We start from the raw sequence: 23634 nt of genomic DNA on the forward strand, positions 1-23634 counted from the left end.
GTTTTGGATGCTAAGTGCCAAGTCACTTCTTAATTCTTATGCCTATCGTTTCTGTTTAGCTTATCGGATCTTATTTTCCACAAACTATATATCCATTTGATTAGATTTTGAATTTCTTTAATAACAGAACATTTAGCCAATAAGAAATAAAACTAACAAGTATTTATTTTGGGAAAAGAGACTTCCATTATATTATAGTAAAATTGCAACAACAACAAAATCATAAACTAAAAACTAAAATAATCTATTGTACATAATTCGGTCGGATCCAAACATTCGGTCTAAATCTAAATATTTTAAAAATTAATTTTTGTGTGATTTTATTGAGTCTAAAATTGAGTAAAGATTATAGACCTAATCATTATTTAAAGTTAGGTATGAATTAAGATAAATTCAGTTTCATCCGACTTATATATGTTTAGAGAACTAAAAATGTATATATTTTAAATTAATTTTAATATTATGTTATATTAATTATAAGTTTATTATTTATTTTTAATCACACGTGTTGAATTAAAAAATAAATCAAAGAAATATGAAATTAGAATTTATAGACAATTTTAAATTTAAATGTAAATATCAATTTTTCGGTAATAAATATATATATTTTTTATATATAAATGCATCATAATTTTTTGACAAAGTTTATTAAAACTTAGACTTCAACCATTTAGACCTAATTTTAATGTAATTCAAAAATAGTGTAATTTTACTGAATTTAAAATCAAATAAAAATCTTAAAAATAAACTTAATCATTATCCTATAACATACCTTGAAAAGAAGGTTATTCCAATAGTGAAATTTCAACGTGTCATCCCTTATATTCATTATGAGTTTTTATCAAGGGAAAAGTCTAGGGGGCCAGCAGTTTTATTGAATTTTGGCCAGCATATAACCAGCAGAAGAAGGTGAGCCATTGGATGAAATTTTACACTAATCTCACACTATCAAATCATTATTGATGGCTAGTTGATGGCTAACAATCACCAAAATTGCTGGCTCCCTAGCATTGCTCTTTATCAAGATATCAATGTTTTTCACTCTTCACTCATTATGACTCTTATTACCATACCACTCTTACATGAAACTATTATTTCATGACCATGTCAAGTTTTTCTATCCTATTTTTAAGCTTGCTTCATATGTGCACATTTTTCCGAAATTTCAATTTTTGTAATTTTGAATTCAAATTCAAAATTAAAAAAGGGATTTCTCCATTCTCTGTTTTCAGTTTTTTTTTCTTCCTCATCAAAATTAAAAAAATTCTCTCTATTCTTTTTTTTTCTCTGTTCACTTATTCTCTTCTTCTTTAGTTCCTATTGGGTTGGACCTTCTTTCATAATAGGACTTCGTTGGAAGGGCTCTACATCATCAGAAGTTTTTCTTACCAAGAGATAGCGCAGATTTTGTCTTCAACATGGCATAGTCAAAGAAAACAAGGTCAAATTTGACGTTCCTCTTGATGATGAGAAATCAATGAATTTAAAAGTTTTAAGTATTTAGTATTTATTAGAATTTTCTTTTCCATCAAACACTATAGATCCTTTTGGTTATTCATTATGTAGTTTATTTATTTTTATTTCTCATTATTTTTTCTATTTATATATGTAATGGATATATTTATTTGAATACAGTAGTCTAATTATCATGCTCATTATACATAGCTTTATACATAGCTTTCGTTGTATTCTTATATGGTATCCAAATTTTTACTACGAAATTGATGCATTCTAATTATCAGATGACTCTAATAAATAGATAAAATTTTGAACTAAATCATACTCATGTAATCAGCTTTAAAATTTTTCTTATATCATATGTAACGGTAATTTATATACTATTGAAAAATCATATAATCCTCATAATATGTTTCTACTAGATTTTTTCAATAAATACATAACTATTTGTATAGATGTATCATCCTATATGCCTAAACATAAAGCGAGTTATTATAACTCAATACACCCAAACCATATATCCATTAATATTGAATTTGCTATGATAACTCAAATTTATACTCTTAAACACAATTTAACACTTTCACGTAGTATATAATTGTTGTAGTATTGATCACAATTATATATTTCGTTGTTATTTCAAAGTATTGAATTCGTTTCAGTGACTTCTCATTCATTTTATACATAAAATAGCTCAATCAATATTTTGACACTTATTTTATACTAATTTATTTTAATGAATTTGTATCCCACTTGATAGTTAAAACTTTTTTGAATTATACATTTTTGTTTTTTTTCACCATTTTATAACAGTACATAGTACTCAGTTCTTTATCTACTTTACTATTCACATAATTATTTTTTTACTTTCATATTTAGTTACATGTGTCACTTAAATTCATACATTTTCTACCTGATTTTTTTATGTACAATATCATTACTCATAATTTTAATGATCTATCATAATTTTCTTTCAGCTAATCATCTTAATTGTATATCATAATTATCTTTATGTTCTTCTTCATTATTATTAATTTTTTTGTGAAAGTCATGATGGTTGTTCACATTATAAATATTGTCCTCCTTTAATTTATTTTACCACACCAAAATAACTCTTTCAACACCATCACCAAATTAGCTTAATTATATTTTCTTTCATTATCTTTTTTATTTTATTTTAAACAATAGCTTCATTTTTCAACTTGCTAAAGGATATTAAAATTGTTTACGAAAATCAAAATTACAGAATAAAAATTAGAGTTCTAAAATTGTGGTCAATCTTACTAAACGATCCAAATTATTATAGAACACTCATACATATATTATTAACATAAAAACACTTTCATAATAAATGATTTTTATTAAACTTATCATACCTGTACATCTCACGGGACAATTCACTAGTTTAAGTTCAAATCAAAATTAAGACAACCCAACTTCATATACACTTGTACTATCCATTTGCACTAAATCATTTCAACTCATTAAATTTATACTTTATTTTAACTTAATCTATATAACAATAGATAGCCGTGGTTTTATCTCCGAGGTGGAGACCTCCCCGCATTCCACGCCGGCTACAGTCCCAGGTGGAGGCTCTCCTCAACGGTGGCATCTCCTCCAGCATGGCTTCTCATCTTCAGGGGTGCATGTGCTCCTGTGTCATTCCGCCGTCAGCTATCCCTTTCACCTTCTCGCTCACGCAAGCTGCCTTCCTTTTCACCGAATCGCTACGCAACCTGCCTTCTTGATGGATTTGTTTGAACAGGTAATGATTAGTTGGAACCCTAGGAGCTTTGCTTTCTTCTCCTAGCTTCGCTTCGTCTGCCCTATGAAACTCTGTGTACGAGCTCTGTTTTCTTGGGAGTTTAGTTAGTCGCCATTCATCCAGGTTACTGATTTTCTATTGGGGTCTCAAATTCAAGAACTCTGATCAATCAATCAGGTGTATCCAAACCTATTTTCCTCTTCATCCTTTTTCTTTTCCTTCATTGTGTACATCCTTGTGATCAATTTTGGTATCTGTTCCACGGTTAACCCAGATTTTATTGTCTAGGGTTTGTGAAATTCCTAATTGTGTAAATTGTGATAATTTTTCGTATCTGTTCGACGGTTAAGCCAGATCTTATTGTCTAGGGTTCGTAAAATTTATAATTTGCAAATTGTGTCTATGTGACTTGGTTTGTTTCTGGGTTTATGTTCTTGGTTATATTTTTTGGAAGCTGCTGTTAATTTTGAGTATGGTCTATGAATCTGTTTCTTTTTCTTCATTTCGTTATTTAGATTTTGTTGGTATGATTATCATTTCTCCTTTTGCTAGCTGTTGAATTGTTTGTTGCATGATTTGTGTATTTCATCAATTTTTGGGATTTTATAATGATTATAAAGATTGTCTTCTTACTTACCTTTTCTTATATTTATGGATCATGGGTCTGGTTTTGTGAATCATTTTCTAGGTATGAGGTTTCTACCTAATCTACTTTCTCCATGGTGATGTGATTGACAGAGTTTTTTCATCAAAGTCAGTTTATAGACCCAGCTTCTCCTATTCAAGTTTTGCATTCCCAATTTCATTATCTCCTATTCAAGTTTTGCATTCGAATTTCCACTATCATTCACTAATCCTTTTGAATTATTTGGGCTGAATGTAGCAATTTATAATTTTTTCTGCATTCAGAGTCATGTTCTCTTATCTGACTTGGTTTGTTTCTGGGTTCATGTTCTTGGTTACATTCTTTGGAAGTTTCTTTCAGATTCTTTGAAAACTGATGAATCTATTTTTAATTTTTTACTTTGTGTATATTCAATAAATCCATTGAGTTTTTATACTATTTTCTGTATTCAGAATCATGTTCTGTTATTTATGTTTGATGTCAAATTTTATGAAGGACTCAAATAATTATATTGAAAGTAGACCCATTGAATGTAATACTCAAATTTCATGAATCCATTGAGTTTTCATGAATCTATTTTTATTTTTTTATGAAGCACTCAATTGCATTCCATTTTTTTATAGTTTATATAAAATAACTTTTTGTCTAACTAGGAATCCCCTCCTACAAAGAGAGATACCTGGAGTAGGTTATCTTCCCTTGAAGATGTCTTTTGCATAGGTAATGATGTTCTGCCATTATTGTTCACTGAAAATGTTAGAATCCCTATCAAAGTATGGGCTTTCTATATAATCTATTTGGTCAATGGTGATATGATTGATAGGAATTGATTCATAGCTTCTTGGTCATTAAATGAAAGATTTGGTTATTCAACTCAATTGCATTCTCATTTTTTATGTAAAAATTATTTTATATTTCAGCTCTTGAAAAGACATGGGGTCTTTGTCCTAAATTTAAGATGTCATTCAGAAAGAAAGTGGCTTTCTCACAATAAGATGGCATCACTCCACTGTTTGTGTTACTAGAAAATTCTCTTCTATGTAATCTATTTGATGAGTGGTGATGTGATTGATAAAAATTGATTGATTGCTTCTTGGTGATTTATTTGCATATTGATGAAACTTTTTGTTAGTCAACTCAGTTGCATTTCAATCCTTTATTGGTTATGCAAAAATTACTGTATATTTCACCTCTTGCAAAGAAGTAGAGCTGATTGTCATGAATTTGTTTCCTTCTTTGATAAAGGAATATGCTTGTGCCACTCCCATTCAAGTTTTACATTTCCAATTCCATTCTTTTCTGTTCAAGTCTTACATTCTGATTTTAGTTCTGATTCAATAATCCCATTGATGAATCTTTGTTTTTTTTAAGTATGTTCAACAAATCCATTAAGTTTACCTAAAGTGAATTGGTGGTTGCATGTGGGTTGTGTGAATCATTATCAAGGAGTGGGTTTCGTACCTAATCTATTCTATCAATGGTGATGTGATTGACAAAAATTGATGTATAGCCTTTTGATCATTTATTTATTTTTTAAGTTCAACGGAATTGCATTACATTTTTTGTTGTTTGTGGAAAAATTATTTTAAATATATCTTTATTTTTTATGAAACACTCAATTGCATTCCATTTTTTTATTGTTTATGTAAAATAAGTTTTTGTCTAACTAGGAATTCCCTCCTACAAAGAGAGATACCTGGAGTAGGTTATCTTCCCTTGAAGATGTCTTCTGCATAGGTAATGATGTTCTGCCATACATTGTTCATTGAAAATATGGGAATCCCTATCAAGGTATGGGCTTTCTATCTAATCTATTTGGTCAGTGGTGATGTGATTGATAGAAATTGATTCATAACTTCTTGGTCATTAAATGAAAGATTTGGTTATTCAACTCAATTGTATTCTCATTTTTTTATTTTTTATGTAAAAATTATTTTATATTTCAGCTCTTGAAAAGACATGGAGGTCTTTGTCTTGAATTTAAGATGTCATTCAGAAAGGAAGTGACTTTCTCACAATAAGATGGTATGACTCTACTGTTTGTGTTACTAGAGAATTTTCTTCTATGTAATCTATTTGATGAGTGGTGATGTGATTGATAGGAATTGATTGATAGCTTCTTGGTGATTTATTTGCATATTGATGAAACCTTTTGTTAGTCAACTCAGTTGCATTTCAATCCTTTATTGATTATGCAAAAATTACTGTATATTTCACCTCATGCAAAGAAGTAGAGCTGATTGTCATGAATTTGTTTGCTTCTTTGATAAAGAAATATGCTTGTGCCACTCCCATTCAAGTTTTGCATTCCCAATTCTATTCCTTCCTGTTCAAGTCTTGCATTCTGATTTCAGTTCTGATTCAATAATCTCATTGATGAATCTTTGTTTTTTTAGGTATGTTCAACAAATCCATTAAGTTTACCTAAAGTGAATTGGTGGTTGCATGTGGGTTGTGTGAATCATTATCAAGAAATGGGTTTTGTACCTAATCTATTCTATCAGTGGTGATGTGATTGACAAAAATTGATGTATATCATGTTGGTCATTTATTTATTTTTTATGTTCAACTGAATTGCATTACATTTTTTTGTTGTTTGGGGAAAATTATTTTATATTTCAGCTATTGGATGAACATACAGCTCTTTGACCTGAACTTAAGAGGTTCATCGAGAAAAGAATGGCCTTGTGCTAGTAAAATGGCTTCATGGTATTGTTTGCCTAACTAGCATATCTCTTTATCCAAAGAAAAAACTATCCAGCAGCTGGTCTCCCATGAAAATGTGTTCTGCACACATAATAAGGTTGTGCTATACTTTATTGGAAATTTGGGAATCATTATCAAGGTATGAGGTTTTAATCTCATTCATTTCATGAATGTTGATGTGACTGACAGATTTTTATTGATGTTTGTCTATACTTTTTTTCCGATTCATCTGCTGTTTTGAATGTATCCCTACCTAACACATTTACCAACTCTCATTGCTATGAGTAGAATCATTGTTTGGGGTAGTTGATGACTGTCTTCCCTATGGTATAATGACATGTAGGTGCACTGTAGTAGGTATGGTGTGATATCTCAATTTTTGGTCCCTATTTGTTGATTTCTTGAAAGTTTCACCTTTTTTTTCCTGTTTTTGTGTTGGTTCAGATTTTTCTCCTATGATTAGTTGTTTCTATGCCATTGAATGGAGATGCATATAGACTGAGATTTTGTTTTCCCTCCATTTCCATCCTCAATTTGAATTCAAAAAGGTGAACATTCTGTGTTGGATTTTTTCTATAAAAGGATGGTTGGTGAACTACATTCAATGCACAAACATTCTGCTGTGTTCTATTTCCTCCTAAACTCTGTCTATTTTAGAATTTTTTTTGTTTACATTTTTATCTATTTCATCAACTCTGTTTATCTCCTTTCTTTTTTCTGCAATGCCTCCTCTATTTGATATGATTTCCAAGATGCATCCTTTTAGAAAGGCTTGGAGGCTGAAAGTTAGGGTTCTAAGGCTTTGGGTTGTACCCTCTTTTGGTAACCATGAGGTTCCTAACTCAATGGAGATGATTCTCCTTGATGATCATGTTAGCCCCTATTAGCTTCTCTTTTAAATATGGTGTTAGTTGTTGTTTTTTAAGTTTTCAACTTTAAATTATGTGTTTCACTAATCTGATTTTGTTCTTTTGTTGGATTTTCAGTGTGAAAAAATTCAAGCTACAATTAAGAAACCACTCCTTAATAGGTTTAGGGATCATATAGTTGAAGGTCAAGTTTATAGAATGACATACTTTACTGTTGTGTCAAATCATGGTAGTTATAGAGCAACTTCTCATGAATTCAAATTGGTTTTCCTTCACCGAACCACTGTTGTAGCTGTTGATGAAGATGTTATCCCTAAGACTTGTTTTAACATATTTTCTTTTTCTGAGCTGCTGAACATGACCCAAGATTATGATTTTTTAGTTGGTGTGTATCTCTTCTTGCTATTCTGTTATTCAAGTTTTTTTAACAAATCGTTTGAATATTTAATAGGTTATGTTTATTTGGAATAAATGTCATTGATCTTTTAACTTCAGTGGGAGAAGAGAAAGAATATGCAAAAGAGGGGAAAATTGTGAAAATAATTGTGCTGGAATTAACTTCAAAAGAGTATGTTGATTGAGTCATTTCTCGTGGTTTCTCTTTATCTTTTAATCCTTTTTTTCCTTATCTTCTGTTTCATTCTTTGTCATATTTTGAGTTTCAATCTTACAGTGCGATGTGCATTATTTGGGGACTAGTTAATCAAGTAAATCATTTCCTTACCTCTGGGTATGTGAAGCAGCCTGTTGTTGTCATTCAACTTGCAAAAGTCAAGTTCTTTAGGGGTACATTGTTTGGTTTCTGTACATCTCATTGCTACTGTAGGTGTTGTCTCCAATAAACTTTGCTAAACTTTTTCTGTATTGCTGTGTAGGTCAAGTAGGTCTTCAAAATGTGATGTATGCGACTCAAATGTTATTTAATCCTGATCTTCCTGAAATTGTTGAATTCAGGCAGAGGTTAGCATGGTTTATTTTGTTAATTTTTATTGTATTCTCTATTTACAACTAATCTGGAGTAACAAGTACAAGTGTCTGCCATCATTTTTTTAGTATGATTGAGCAAGGTGTCAATGGTACCCAGCCACTGTTTATTACAAATGAGGGTAAAGTTGTCTCCTTGAAAGATGATTTCATGCGTTTAACTAGAAAATGCACTATTGAAGAGCTTCAAGATAACAATGAGGTTGTCTTTTTTTGAGTTAGTTGTGTTTATGTTATTTTATACACAAATGAATTGAAAAAGAAAATCAAAGAATAATTTTCAGATCTGTCTTTTCATTCATATTGTTAACAAATTTTGAAATGCCCATTGCATAGGAGGGTTCTTTTATCATTTTTGGTACAATCCGAGGTATTATTGAGGATGGAGGTTGGTGGTATTCTGCATGTATGTAGCCATAAACGAAGTATCAATACCAAACTTAAAGGTTTGCTTGTCCTCAAGCAAAGAAAAACTGAAAACAGAAAGGGACATAAAAGCAATTAGTATGATAAAAGAAGAATAAAAGGGGAAAAGAACGAGAGAGAATTAGGATTTGGGAGGGAGAGAGAATGAAAATAGGGCGGCGCACTGGGTAAGTAATGCGGCGCGATCGACGCGTGCGCGTCAAACACGCGCACGCGTGGTTCGCATAAAGTTCAAGAGACGCGTAAGCGTCTGGGACGCGTTCGCGTGCTTTCAGTTTTGTGCGAATCGCGCGAAGGCAGCTCCGCGCACGCACAACTCTCGGGTTGATGCGCATGTGGGCTAGATAGACAGACGACGCGTGCATGTCAGGTACGCGCACGCGTGGATGGGGGCAAAGTGAAAGTGACGCGTACGCGTCAGGGACGCGTACGCGTGATGTAGATTGTGCGTTTAGCACAATTCCAACCCCAAGCCATCACAACTCGCTGGCCAAACACCTATTTATGCTGATTTCCAGGGTCACGCATACGCGTCAGGGACGCTTACGCGTGATCTGGCAAATGCGCAAGTGACGTGCACGCGTCATGGACGCGTACGCGTGGTCTTGCTTGTGTGCAAGGCACGCTTCCAGCACCACTCCGGCCTATCTCTCTGCTGAATTTTCTTCTTCTTTTTCTTCTTCTTCTGCTTTTTTTTTCGGAGTGCTCGGTTCTGTTCTCAAATAGCTGCATGATCAGAACACACGTAAAACGAAGGAAAAACAGTGAAGACTCAATAAAAATCAAATAAATAAGAAAGCTCCTACTACAAAAAATAACTAAGGATACGAAATTATTGGGTTGCCTCCTGACAAGCACTTCTTTAACGTCACTAGCTTAACAGTCAGTTCTGCTAATTCAGCAGATGAGCAGACCTCTGGCGATCGATCTCACCTGCAAGATAGTACTTCAACCTCTGGCTATTCACTATAAATTTCCTATCAGAATTTTCTTATTATATTTCCACATGACCATATGGTGAAGCTCTGGTAACAACAAACGGTCCTGACCACCGAGATTTCAGCTTCTCGGGGAAGAATTTGAGCCTTGAATTATACAGAAGCACTCTCTGTCTTGGCTCAAAGACTCTGATGGCAATCTTCTTGTATTGCAATAACTTGGTTCTCTCCTTATAGATCTTGGCATTCTCATAGGCTGAGTATCTGAATTCATCAAGCTCATTCAACTGAAGCATTTGCTTAATTCCTGCAGCTTCTGAATCAAGATTTAGATACCTGACTGCCCAGTAAGCTTTATGCTCCAGCTCAACTGGCAAGTGACAGGCTTTACCATAGACCAACTGGTAAGGGAACATGCCAATGGGAGTCTTGTACGCTATCTGGTATGCCCAGATAGCATCATCAAGCTTCCTAGACTAGTCCTTTCTTGAAACACTAACGGTCTTATGTAGAATCCTCTTGAGTTTCCTGTTGGAAACTTCAACTTGTCCACTTGTTTGAGAGTGATAAGGGTTGCCACTTTATGACGGACTCCATATCTATGCAGAAGTGAGTCCAACTATCTATTACAGAAGTGGCTTCCTCCATCACTATTGAGTGTCCTTGGGACACCAAACCGGCTGAAGATATATCTCTGAAGAAAGCTCATTACCACCTTGGCATCATTGGTGGGTAGAGCCACAGCTTTCACCCACTTGGACACATAGTCATCTGCCACTAGAATATATTTGTTTGAATGTGAGGGTGGGAAATGTCCCATGATATTGATACCCCACACATCAAACAACTCAACCTCAAGAATCCCCTGCTGTGGCATTTCATGATTGACAGGGAGATTCGTGGCTTTTTCACATCTGTCACAGTGCTTCACAAATTCTCTTGAATCTCTAAAGAGAGTCGGCCAGTAAAACCCGCTCTGAAGGACCTTTGTAGTTGTCCTTTCACCACCAAAGTGGCCTCCATAATCAGAATCATGAGAGTGCCAAGGAATCTGTTGTGTTTCTTTATCTGGGACACATCTCCGGATTATACCATCTGAGCACCTTTTAAAAAGGTATGGTTCTTCCCAAATGTAATACTTTGCATCAGTCAATAGCTTCTTTACTTGTTGCCTATTGTACTCCCTTGGAATATAATTCATGGCTTTGTAATTGGCAATGTCTGCAAACCATGGAGCCTGTTGAATGAGAAATAATTGCTCATCTGGAAACGTCTCAATCACAGCTGTAGGTGGTTGTACTCCTGCTTCAGGCTCAATTCTGGAGAGATGGTCAGCTACTTGATTTTCTGACCCTTTCCTGTCTTTTATCTCAATATCAAACTCCTGAAGGAGTAACACCCATCTGATTAATCTTGGTTTAGAATCTTGTTTGGTTAGAAGGTACTTCAAAGCAGCATGATCAGTATAAACAATAACCTTAGAACCCATTAAATAGGACCTAAACTTATCGGCAGCATACACAATGGCTAATAATTCTTTTTCTATAGTTGTGTAATTCTTTTGGGCCTCATTTAACACACGGCTAGCATAGTAAATGACATGTATAAGCTTACTATGCCTCTGTCCTAAAACAGCTCCTATAGCAAAGTCACTAGCATCACACATCAACTCAAATGGTAGATCCCAGTCAGGGGGAGCTATAATGGGAGCAGAGGTAAGGTTTGCTTTTAGAGTTTCAAACGTATGCAGGCAATCAGAATCAAAGACAAACGGAGCATCAACAACCAATAAGTTGCTTAATGGTTTAGCAATTTTAGAAAAATCCTTTATAAATATTCTATAAAATCCTGCATGACCCAAGAAACTCCTGACTGCCTTAACATTAGCTGGTGGTGGTAATTTTTCAATTATCTCCACCTTTGCTCTGTCAACCTCAATCCCCTTACTTGAAATCCGATGTCCAAGAACAATACCTTCTGTAACCATGAAATGACATTTTTCCCAATTTAAAACAAGGTTTGATTATTGACACCGTTTCAAGACAAGAGATAAATGCTTAAGGCAGGATTCAAAAGAATTACCAAAAATAGAAAAGTAATCCATAAATACCTCAATGAATTTTTCAACCATATCAGAAAAAATTGAAAGCATACACCTCTAAAAGGTTGCTGGAGCATTACAGAGTCCAAATGACATTCTCCTGTAGGCAAACACTCCAAAAGGGCATGTGAATGCTGTCTTCTCTTGATTTTGAGGGTCCATTGAAATTTGATTATATCCAGAATATCCATCTAGAAAATAATAAAAAGCATGACCATCTAACCTCTCAAGCATCTGATCAATGAAAGGTAAGGGGAAGTAATCCTTTCTTGTAGCAGTGTTGAGCCTCCTTTAGTCCATACACATTCTTCATCCTGTGACTGTCCTTGTAGGAATAAGCTCATTCTTTTCATTCTTGATCACTGTCATCCCTCCTTTCTTGGGAACTACCTGCACAGGACTTACCCAAGGACTGTTAGAAATAGGGTAAATAATACCTGCTTCTCATAATTTTATTACTTCTTTTTGGACCACCTCTTTCATGGTTGGATTGAGTCTCCTTTGTGGTTGCACAACTGATTTAGCATCATCTTCAAGGAGGATCTTGTGCATACACTTGGTTGGACTAATCCCCTTCAAGTCACTAATGGTCCACCTAAGAGCTATTTTATGGCTCCTGAGCACTGAAATAAGCGCCTTTTCCTCTTCAAGCTTCAGGGAAGAGCTAATAATCACTGAATATGAATCATTTTTACCCAAGAACACATATTTCAGAGAAGGAGGTAAAGGTTTGAGCTCAAGCTTGGGGGCTTCCTCCTCTGCTTTAGGTGTGTGAACCATAGTCTTCTAGGGTGGTGAATCATCAACTTCCACTAATTCATACTCAGAAATAGGATCCAAAATGTCATCAAGTACCTCAACTTTCAGTACCTCTTGAACAAGTGGTTCAATAACATCTATTTTCATACACCCTTCAGAATTATTAGGGTGCTTGAGGGCTTCAAACACATTAAGGACCACCTGTTCTTCATTGACCCTCAGGGTTATTCACCCTTTTGCACATCAATCAGAGCTCTACCTATAGCTAAAAAGGGTCTACCAAGTATAATAGAGGATTTTACCTCCTCTTCCATGTCTAATATAATAAAATCAACAGAAAAAATAAATGGTCCTACTTTAACAAGTAAATCCTCAACAATACCCACAGGTAATTTAATAGAAAGATCAGCAAGTTGAAGAGAAATACGAGTGGGTTTTACCTCCTCAATTTGAAGCTTTTTATCACTGAAAGTGGCATTAGATTGATGCTAGCTCCAAGATCACATAAAGCTCTCTGAATGGTGACATCTCCAATGGTGCAAGGAATGACAAAGCTCCCTGGATCTGGCATCTTCTCAGGAAGGTTGTGTTGAATAATGGCACTGCATTCCTTGGTTAACACCACTATTTCTTGTTCCTTCCAATTCCTCTTGTGGGTCAATAATTCTTTCATAAATTTAGCATAGAGAGGCATTTGCTCAAGAGCCTCTGCAAAAGGAATATTGATCTGTAGCTTCTTGAAGACATCTAAAAATTTAGAAAACTGCTTTTCTTTAGAATCCTTCTGAAGCCTCTGAGGATATGGCATTTTTAGCTTGTATTCAGGAGCCTTTGGCAATGTGGGATAAGTGTCAAGAGAATCAGGGAATGGGTTGTCTGCACGCTTAGGAGGGGCGCGCTCTACTTCTTCCTTCTTCTCATCTGGAGCTTCTTTTTCAACTAACTCTTCATTGACCTTGGTCTCGAAGCCAGCTACTCTACCACTTCTCAATTGAATAACCTTGCAGTCTTCTCTTGGGTTCACCACTGTATCACCTGGAAATGTACTTGCAGACCTCTCAGGTATTTGCTTGCTCAGTTGGCCCATTTACACTTCCAAATTTCTAATGGAGGCTCTGGTTTCCTGCATAAAACTCCTCATCATCTCCCAATTAGAATCTTCTTGGGGTTTAGAGTTTGTCTGCTGAGGTGGTTGTTGTTGCTGAGACTGAAATTGGCAGTTATTGTAATTGTTCTGTTGGAAGTTGCCCTGAGAATTATCATTAAAATTTTGAGGTCTCTGAGGTTGGTCCCTCCACCCAAAATTTGGGTGATTTCTCTACCCCTGATTGTATGTCTTAGAATATGGGTCATTATTGAGATTTCTAGGACTACTCCCCATGTAATTGACCTGTTCAGAAGAGGATTGAGCATAATCATAATTATCATTTTGCACAAAATTACCTGTCATGTCATAGGAGATCTCTTGAGGTAGATTTTGAGTGTTGATAGCTGAGACTTACATGCCACCTGTGTGTTGAGTAAGTAGACTTATTTGCTGAGACATAAGCTTATTCTGAGCAAGAATAACATTTAGAGCTTCTACTTCCATAACACCCTTTTTCTGAGGAGCCTCAGAGTTCACAGGATTCCTGTTAGATGAGTATAAATATTAGTTGCTAGCAGCCAATTCAATAAGCTCAATAGTCTCCTCCGGTGTCTTCTTCTTGTGCAGTGTACCACCAGCAGAATTATCTAAGCACATCTTGGACATTTCACCCAAACCTTCATAAAATATATCTAGCTAGGTCCACTTGGAGAACATGTCCGGAGGATATTGCCTAGTCAGAAGCTTGTATCTCTCCCAAGCTTTATAAAGAGTTTTACCATCCTTCTGCCTGAAGGTCTGAACCTCCACCCTAAGCTTAGTCAGCTTCTTTGGTGGGAAAAATTTAGTAAGAAACTCAGTAACAACTTTGTCCCAAGTATCCAAACTCTCCTTGGGTTGAGAATCTAGTCATAGGTTTGCTCCATCCCTCAGAGCAAACGGGAAGAGCATGAGTTTGTACACCTTTGGGTTCACTCTATTTGTCTTCACGGTATCACAAATCTATAGAAAATTAGAAATAAATTGATTTGGGTCTTCGTGGGGAAGACAATGATACTGGCAGTTTTGTTACACCAGGGTGACCAATTATGGCTTCAACTCAAAGTTGTTTGCAGCTATAGGAGACACCACAATGCTTTTTCCATAAAGATCTGTAGTAGGAGTGAAGTAAGAGCCAAGCACTCTCCTTTGTTGCTCATTCCCATTCGGATTTGCGACATTGGCATTAGCAGCATCGTTAGGATCCATAATAGATTATGCAGCCTTGTAAAGTCTGCTTGTTGTAAATGCCGACTGAAAGTTTTTTCAAGTTCAGGATCAAAGTCTAAGAGATGTTCTTTGTCTCTGTTCCTACACATAAACAGACAGAAAACAAGAAAAGATGGAACTCTCTACGTCAGAGTGTAGAGAATTTCCAGTGAGGTAACTAAATAAAGAGATAAAAATATTGAATATAACAAACAACCACTAAAATTCGAAAATTACTAGAAAAATTAATACTAAAAATTTTCAAAATTATTATGTAAATTAAATAAGAAAATTAAAATATGACTAACTAGGAGACACCAAACTTAATTTCAGAAATTAAGAAAAATATTAGTGCTAATTAAATTTTTTTCGAAAATACTACAGTAAAATTTAAATAAAATTAAAACTAAAATGCCTAATCTAAGCAATCAAACAACTAATAGTTGTTAATCACCGTCAATCACCGTCAATCCATACTTGGAAATGCTCTTTACTTGAGCATCTTTAGTGAATTTGCATTTAAATTGTTGAGTTCTTGGATAACTTGGAAAAGCTCTTTACTTGAACAACAGTTTGAAAACATATTCTTCTAAATTTCTAATTATCTAGATTTAACGGGATACGTGACATATAATCCTCTTATATTTAGGTAATTAGGATTTCTGTGGCATATAAACTAGAATTGAACTTCACCCTCTAATTGGAATTAAGTGACCAAGAAATTGGCGGTTGATGAATTTTAGAGGAGACTAGAAAGGTCTAAGGAACTAGGGTCTAGTCACATATAGTTTGCCATGAATTAAATCTTGCATGATTAAAATAAATTAATAAGAAAAGTCAATCTGGAAAATAGATAACTCTGAAGCCTTAACTGCCTTCTTCATATTGTTTTCACCTCAATTTATTGCTTGCTTTCTGATTCTCTGAATTACCGTTTAATGCTTTTGAACACTCAAACACTATTTTCTGCTTGTCTAACTAAGTAAATCACTTAACCATTGTTGCTTAATCCATCAATCCTCGTGGGATCGACCTTCGCTCACCTGAGGTATTACTTGGTACGACTCGATGCACTTGCTAGTTAGTTTGTGGGTTGAAAAATCACACCAGTGAAAAGGGTATCTATCCTCAAAATGGTGCATATTACTGTGATTTTTGTTTGAAGCACATAACTAATGTGACTCCAAGGTAAGAAATTTTGTTCAAAATGTCTTTTCATTTTGTCTTGTGGATTGTTTATAAAAATAATATTTCTTGGTATTATTTATTCCGAATCATTGTGTTCTTTTTTTTTTCTCTCTGCAGATTTAAAACTAAAATAACACTTGAAGATCATAGTGGGGAGGGTATTTTCCTTCTCTTTGATTGTGAGGCATCTTATTTGCTTAAGAAATCATGTTGTGACTTGTTTATTGAGGTTCAAATAGATACAATTGTATGTTCTTAGTTTTCTTTTGTGTGTTGTGCACTTTATAGGATGTGATATGTTTTATTCAAAATGTGTATTTCTTATGTATTACTTTAAAAATAGCTTATATATGGGGATACTTATCCTCCCATATTCCAATGGCTCATTGGAAAGAAGTTACTGCTGAAGGTTGATACCAAAGGTGTCGCACATGATACATTTTATGGCACTTTCGTAGTTAGGAGAATATGTGATGATCCCACCATTATTGCCATGTTTGAACTTCTCGATTATGATGCTGATGATGAGTCTACTCTAAAAAAGGTTACATATACATATAATTATTTTTAGATTGTGTAAATTGATGATTAATTTCTTATTTGTTTTTATTGTGCTGTGATGAATTTTTGTTATGGTCTTAACTATTTTTAAACTCTTATGACATATGAATAAGAGGCTGATTTAGATACATATGTTCCCTGTGGAAAAGGAGATATTGGTATTAAGAAGGAGTCATCAAAGACTTTTATCAAATGTGCCAAAGTTGCTCTGAGTGTTCTAGGATTTTATTTAAATCCCCAGTTCTTATAGATTTTTCGGCTGAAAAATAGCCTGCTATTTTTGGAGGGACTGAGTTTGCTGCCTTAATTAATGGTGAAGATGGAAAAGATGAGAAAACACCCAGCAATGATACTGTTAGTGATGATCTTTCTGCTGAACTGGATATATTGCTTAGCTTACCAGAAAAAGAAACTCAGGTACTGTTATATAATATTTTTTTCTCCTTCCTATGTGTGCTGTTTCTAAATGGATTTTGCATTCTTGAGTGAGTTTAATAGCTTTTGTTAATTTCTTTGTCATAGGAGGTGTTGTCCCACGTTCTTGATGCACCTTCCCAATATGGAGAGAAGCTTATTCATAAAAATCATGTTGTCACCTCCAAAGGCAAGAGGAATTTGAATCCCCAATTTGAAGAGGAGGCTATTGATGCAAATGGGCGTGGGTCCAAGATTGCCAAGGTTAATGGAGTTTGATTTAAGGTGTGAAATTGAGCTGTTGTGTCTAGGTGTAGGTATTTTATATAGTATATCTCTAAGTGTTTAGGAAGGCTTGTGATTCCAAATACATCGAAATGTAATCATGTTGACTGGATGGTATTTTGATTTGACTTTTTTGGATTGCGTCCAACAAATAGGATTGTCATATATAGGGGGTTTTTCCTTTTTGTGTTGGCTCGGGTCATCTGCCAACTAGGTCTATTCTCAACTCCTTCTTTTGTAATGGTGACTTTGCTAGGGATTGGACATATTTTCAATGTCGTAGACTGTTTAGGTTACATACTAGGATATGTAGTCAGATGTTGAAATCCTCCTTATTATAGGAGATATGGCCATATTTAATTTTGTATATCACTATCAATATTTTAATGAAATGCAGCAGTTCTTATTTTTATTTGTTTATTGTTGTACAACTTTATCTTTTCATATCAATTAGTTATTGGTGTTGATTATAACATTTTATTTTTTCATTTTCTGCGTTATCAAATGTGTGCATTGTTATATAAGTTTTTTGTTTGTGTGTTTCACAAGTTCTCTTCCTAGCCACCACTCCCCCTCCCTTTTTTTTACTTATTGCTTATAACTTAACAATGTGGATGTGTTTTTGGCAATGAATTAGGGGTAGTTCTTGCGATTTATGTTTCAACCTCTTGTTTTGTTTAGTACGAGTAACAAAGTTGTCTCATAATTCTGTTCGTGCTAGAGAATATAGGCAAAATTCTTTGAAAAGAAAGCGAACACAAAGTCACCATCGAAATGCAAGAGGTCAGTACTGAATTGACCTTCGTGATATTTTTAGTGTTTTTTGCTCCAATTTTCACTGATTTGATATCTATGGGAGTCTTTGTAATTTATTTTCGTTTTGTAATGTTTTAGAGGTCCTCGATTCATCGATGCCTACTCTCTCTTTGAATGATTATTTGGGTAATTTTTATTGCTCTACCTATATTTTTGTAGTTAATCTTTGTGTTTCTAATAATTTATCTATTTGTTTTATATGTTTCCAATGTTTTTGTTTATTTTTATTTTTTAGAAAATTTAGTTGAGGTGTCCCAAAATGTTAATCAGAGTTCAAATCTTGTTTTGTCAGGTATAATATTATCTTTAAGTATTTTATCCCTGTCCAATTTTGTTTTTGTTAAATTATATTTTAAGTTCTTTTGATTTATATCTAATAACAGATTGGTTTACTGATTTATTATTGTTTTTTTACACTGTTACACCTAAAAGGTTTACTTTAACTATTAGGGCCAGTTTGGCTAAACTTCTTAAATAAGTTCTTTTAAAAAAAGAGTTTAAAATATAAGGACTTTTATTAATAACAACTTTTAAATAAATTATTTTGTGTTCGGAAAGTTATTATAGAAGTCCTTGTTTTAAAGCTGTGCATTAAATAGGAGTGATAAAATAGCTTTTGAAAATAGGAGAAGTTACATTTCTTAACTTCTTCAAAAGCTCCTAAATAACTTTTTAAAAAGTTAAAAGTTTATTTAAAAAATTATACCAAACACTATTAATGTAACTTTTTATAAGTCAAAAGCTAAAAAAAGTAGGTTTTGGAGTTTCGTAAATGGACCTTAGTAACGCATAGAATTCCTAATTAAACATATCACGAGACTTCTGTACTTGGTCTCTTTTTAATTTGACAACTCAATTAATATTTGTAAAATCAAACATGATATAATAATTCTAAATATCATTTAAAATAATTATAATAATCCTAAATTGTGATAAGTTGTTATTAAATTAGCTAACATAATCGTGAAATTGTTTTGTTGTTGTTGTTTACATGGCTGAAAGAGATTAAAATAGTTAATAATTGATTCAAAAAGCACAGTTACTGAAGGTAATTAGATTAGCTAGCGTAAGCCTGACCAGTTATCTTATGTGGTTGAAATAATTAATGCCATTATAAAATTCTTTATGGAATCATTTAGATCAGTAGATAGGTTTAATTTATATAGTTGTTTCAAACATACACAGGTAATAGAGATTATTAAATTATTTAATTAGTGTTTATTCTTATCTTGGACAATATGAAGAGTTTTTTTGGTTATGTGATTGGATTCACGTAATTAGTTAATTAATTTGTTGAAACTTTCTTAATTTGATGTCATAATCAATAGTTGTATCTTAAAAAAATTTAATTATTCTGTCGGTTCCTCTAATTTTTGGAAATTTTTTAAGTTCCATATAAATATTTTTTCTTTTAGTTCTGTCTGTCAATTTTTTTAAAATTTTTTCAATTATGCCTCTCTTGATAGTAATTTGGTCAATTCTATAAGGAGATGTTTACAACAAAGAATATGGTGCATGGATTCAATTAAAAGAAAAAGAAAGCCTTGACAGCCAATTAAGAAAAAAAATTGTGGAATGACTCAATTAAAGTAAAAAAAATATAGGCACTTGGTTAAAAATTTACAAAATTCTATTTGACCAATTGAGTCATTAAAGTCTAAAAAAATACAAAATGATTCTAATAATAATTTAGATTATTTAATTTAAACCTTGATAGTTAGTATGAGTGATTAAAATAATGAAACAAAGTCTATTCTAATGTTAACAAAAATCAAACTGTTCTTAAATGTGCATTTAGCTTTATTTATATTTAGTTAGTTGATAAATCAATGTTTAATTTTCGTTGGTTTTCATAGTTTATTACATTTTTAATGTTCAATTTGGATGCTGATTATTAGATAATTAATTGATTTCTTATTTTATCATTAATTTTTTTTATATTTCGTTGTCGAATATATATTTACATAAATGTGTGTTTTTTTAAATAAAAATGGATGATATAGACCAATCAAAAATATATGATCCTTCGATAAATTCATTCAGTCAAGTTGATTCTGTTATTGATCATCCTCTGTTCTTGCAAAGTGAGATACAAGGTAAGTTCTCTTTCTTAAATCATTTATTATTCAAGAATAGTAAAATATTATTCTTATTTACGTAGTGCTAAAAGATTCCATTGTGCTTCTGTGATGAGATATTATTCAGTCAGTGTAAAATAGAAGTAGTGTTTTGTGATATATTTTTTTGACAAAATTTAAAGGAGTCAAGTATTTAGTCTATATTATATCTGTATGCTAATGGTTTATTCATTTTATGTTGAATCTGTTTCATGCCATATAATTGAGATGAAATTCTTTTGTTGTTGTGCATATTTTTTTCGACCTTATCTTTTCCAGGTTGCCTTGATGTTGGTGATCCTAACTATGAATGTTCATTTTATGGCGCATGTTTCTGGTTATTAGAACGTGTTGAAAGAGACTCTATAGTTAATCGTCCTATTTTTACTGTTTGTTGCTCAAAAGGAAAAATTCAATTACCTTATCTCTGAAAGCTCCCAGATCTGTTATATAATTTGATTAACGGACATGATAGCAAGAGTTTGTACTTCCAAAAAAATATTTGATCTTATAATAGTATGTTTGCCTTCACGTCTCTTGGCGGTAAGGTATTGGATTCAGTGAATGATGGGAGGGGTCCACCGCAGTTTATAATAAGTGGTCAAAATTATCATCGGATTAGAAGTTTGCTCCCAGATGCTGGTCAAAAGCCTAAATTTGCACACTTATATATATATACGACACTCAGCATGAGATAATGCATAGGCAGTTAATCTTTGGGTATGTGTGTTTGAAATTTTGTTGTTCATTCTTTTTATTGTATTTTTCTGATGTTTTAGTATTATTTGTATTGGAAAACAGGTTTATAGCTGTGATATGATAGTTATAGTATATTTTGTTCCCGTTTTAATGTGTTATTGGTCATTTTTTGCTAATAATGATATATCAAAATATATGACAATTGTATTATGTGTAGTTTTTAAATATATTTTTGTGGTTAATGTATATTTGTTTCAGGCAAACATCTGAGATAGATAAAGAATTGATAGGTGAGTTGTTGCAAATGATCGATTCTCATAATGTCATAGCACAGTCATTTCGAAGAGTCAAAGAATTCTATCAGTGTCATCCATCTGAGATTTTCTCTTTGAAGTTGTATTCGTAAAGGAAGGTTGATCGAAGAATTTATAGTGCTCCCTCTTGTGATGAAGTTGCTGCTTTGATTGTTGGAGATTTTGATTCGTCGGATCATGGTCGTGACATTATTGTTTGATCTACTGGTGGTCAGTTGCAACGTATTTATGAAACTCATGCTCTGTATTGGCCCTTACAGTATCCTTTGTTGTTTTCATATAACGAGGATGGTTACCAGCTGAACATTGGTTATCGAGGTGAACAAGCTGGATATGTTCCTGGAAGGAGAAAAAGGGGTTTCCCTCAGGGAATTCATATGTTTTTGTCTCCAGATTAGGGAGCACGAAGATAGAATTATTCACAAGTGTAGGCGGTTATTTCAGCAATTTGTTGTTAATTGTTTCACCATGATTGAGTCCCAAAGGTTGTATGAGATTAGAATGAAGCAAAGTACAATTAGAGGAGAAGTCCTTCAAGGAATAGAGGAGGCTATGCGTCGTGGCGATGATGAAGCTTCTTCAATTGGGACACGAATCATTTTGCTTTCTTCCTTCACTGGTGGTAGACGTTATATGTTTAACCGTTGTCAGGATGTCATGGCAATTTATAAACATTTTGGCTATCCATATTTATTCCTCACTATTACATGTAATCCAAATTGGCCTGAATTTCAGCGATTCACAGAGCGAGACCGAATTCCCATCACTGATCGTCCTGATATCTCTTGTCGTGTCTTTCATGCCAAGTTGAAGTGCCTCGTTAGCAATCTCAAGGAAGGTGTGTTTTTTTGGTCCACTTAATGCAGGTATGTTCTTTTCTTGCTTAGCATCTCAATTTCTGTCTGTTGTCTTCGGACATGTAGTTGTTTGGCATCTTTAGGATGTTTTTGTATTTTTAGGTATGTATACTATTGAGTTCCAAAAAAGAGGTCTACCGCATGCACACATGTTACTTTGGCTTAACGTAGAAAGCAACTTACAAAGTGTTGAAATTATTGATGAATTCATCTATGCCGAGCTACCCAATCCCCATAAATTTCCATCTCTTTATAATGTCATAACCAAGTACATTTTCCATGGTCCCTACGGTCGACTTAGACTGAGTTCTCCTTGCATGAAAGATGGTAAGTGCTCAAAATTTTATTCAAAAAGATTCGTTGACCAAACGAGCTTTGATGAGGATGGCTATCCAATATATAGACGTCGTAATACGGGTGTGACAGTGAAGATCAACGATGTTGATATTGATAACAAATTTGTTGTGCCCTATAATCCATTGCTGTTAATGAAATATCAAGCTCATATAAATCTTGAGTTCTGTAACAAGTCAAACGTCATTAAGTATCTTTTTAAGTATGTCAATAAGGGTCCGGATTGGGTGACTGCAACTGTTGGAGAAACATATGATATTGGTGAATCTTCTCAGGTGGTTGATGAGATCAAACAGTATTACGATTGTCGTTATTTATCACCGTCTGAATCCATGTGGAGAAATTTTTGCTTATGATATTCATCATAGATGGCCGGCGGTACAGAGGTTGACTTTTCACTTGCCGAACTAGCAACATGTTGTATTCGATAATGTTGATATCATTACTCATGTTTATTTGTGCAACAAAGATTTGCTGACGATGTTCACGGGTTGGATGATGGCCAACAGGTGGTTCCCGGAGGGGCGGTCTTTAACATATGTTGAATATCCAGGCAAATTTGTCTATTGTTCGAATAGCAGGGAGTGGAAGCCAAGACAGAGGAGATTCTCAATTGGAAGATTGAGTTTTGCTTATCCCTCATCTGGTGAACTTTTCTACATGCGGATGCTTTTGAATGTGCAGAGAGGTTGTACCAGTTTTTGAAGTATAAGAACCGTGAATGGTGTTACTTATGATACATTTCAAGAGGCATGTTCTGCCATGGGATTCTTGATAGATGATAATGAGTATGTTTCTGCTATTAAGAAAGTCACCGAATTAGCGTCAGCTGCATAGCTAAGGAGGCTTTTTGTGATGTTGTTGTTATCTGGTTCCATGGAAAGACCTTTGTCAGTTTGGGAACAAATTTGGGCTTATTTGTTTGATGATATTGTTTATCGCAGAAGACATGAGCTGCAATATCCCGGTAAGAATTTTGTTCATCATAAATTTATTATCTGACAGGCAGGCACACACGCACGCACACAGTACAGAAATGATATTATGGTGCTAATATTTA

General features: G+C 33.7%; 2 protein-coding genes across 2 annotated transcripts; both read left to right on the forward strand.

The window, feature by feature from the left end:
- Nucleotides 1-7279: 7279 nt before the first annotated feature.
- LOC110274346 (uncharacterized) lies at nucleotides 7280-8627 on the forward strand. The gene is made up of 6 exons (XM_021128382.2): nucleotides 7280-7429; nucleotides 7544-7811; nucleotides 7922-7994; nucleotides 8100-8212; nucleotides 8302-8386; nucleotides 8480-8627. Exons 1-6 carry the CDS (start codon nucleotides 7280-7282, stop codon nucleotides 8625-8627), a joined length of 837 nt encoding a protein of 278 aa, XP_020984041.2.
- Nucleotides 8628-21831: 13204 nt separating this feature from the next.
- LOC127741225 (uncharacterized) lies at nucleotides 21832-23411 on the forward strand. Its single transcript, XM_052253295.1, has 4 exons — nucleotides 21832-22201; nucleotides 22323-22883; nucleotides 23044-23262; nucleotides 23323-23411. Exons 1-4 carry the CDS (start codon nucleotides 21832-21834, stop codon nucleotides 23409-23411), a joined length of 1239 nt encoding a protein of 412 aa, XP_052109255.1.
- The last annotated feature ends 223 nt before the right edge of the window (nucleotides 23412-23634 follow it).

This window comes from Arachis duranensis, chromosome 8 (genome assembly GCF_000817695.3).
Source record: "Arachis duranensis cultivar V14167 chromosome 8, aradu.V14167.gnm2.J7QH, whole genome shotgun sequence".
Classification (NCBI taxonomy): Eukaryota; Viridiplantae; Streptophyta; class Magnoliopsida; order Fabales; family Fabaceae; genus Arachis; species Arachis duranensis.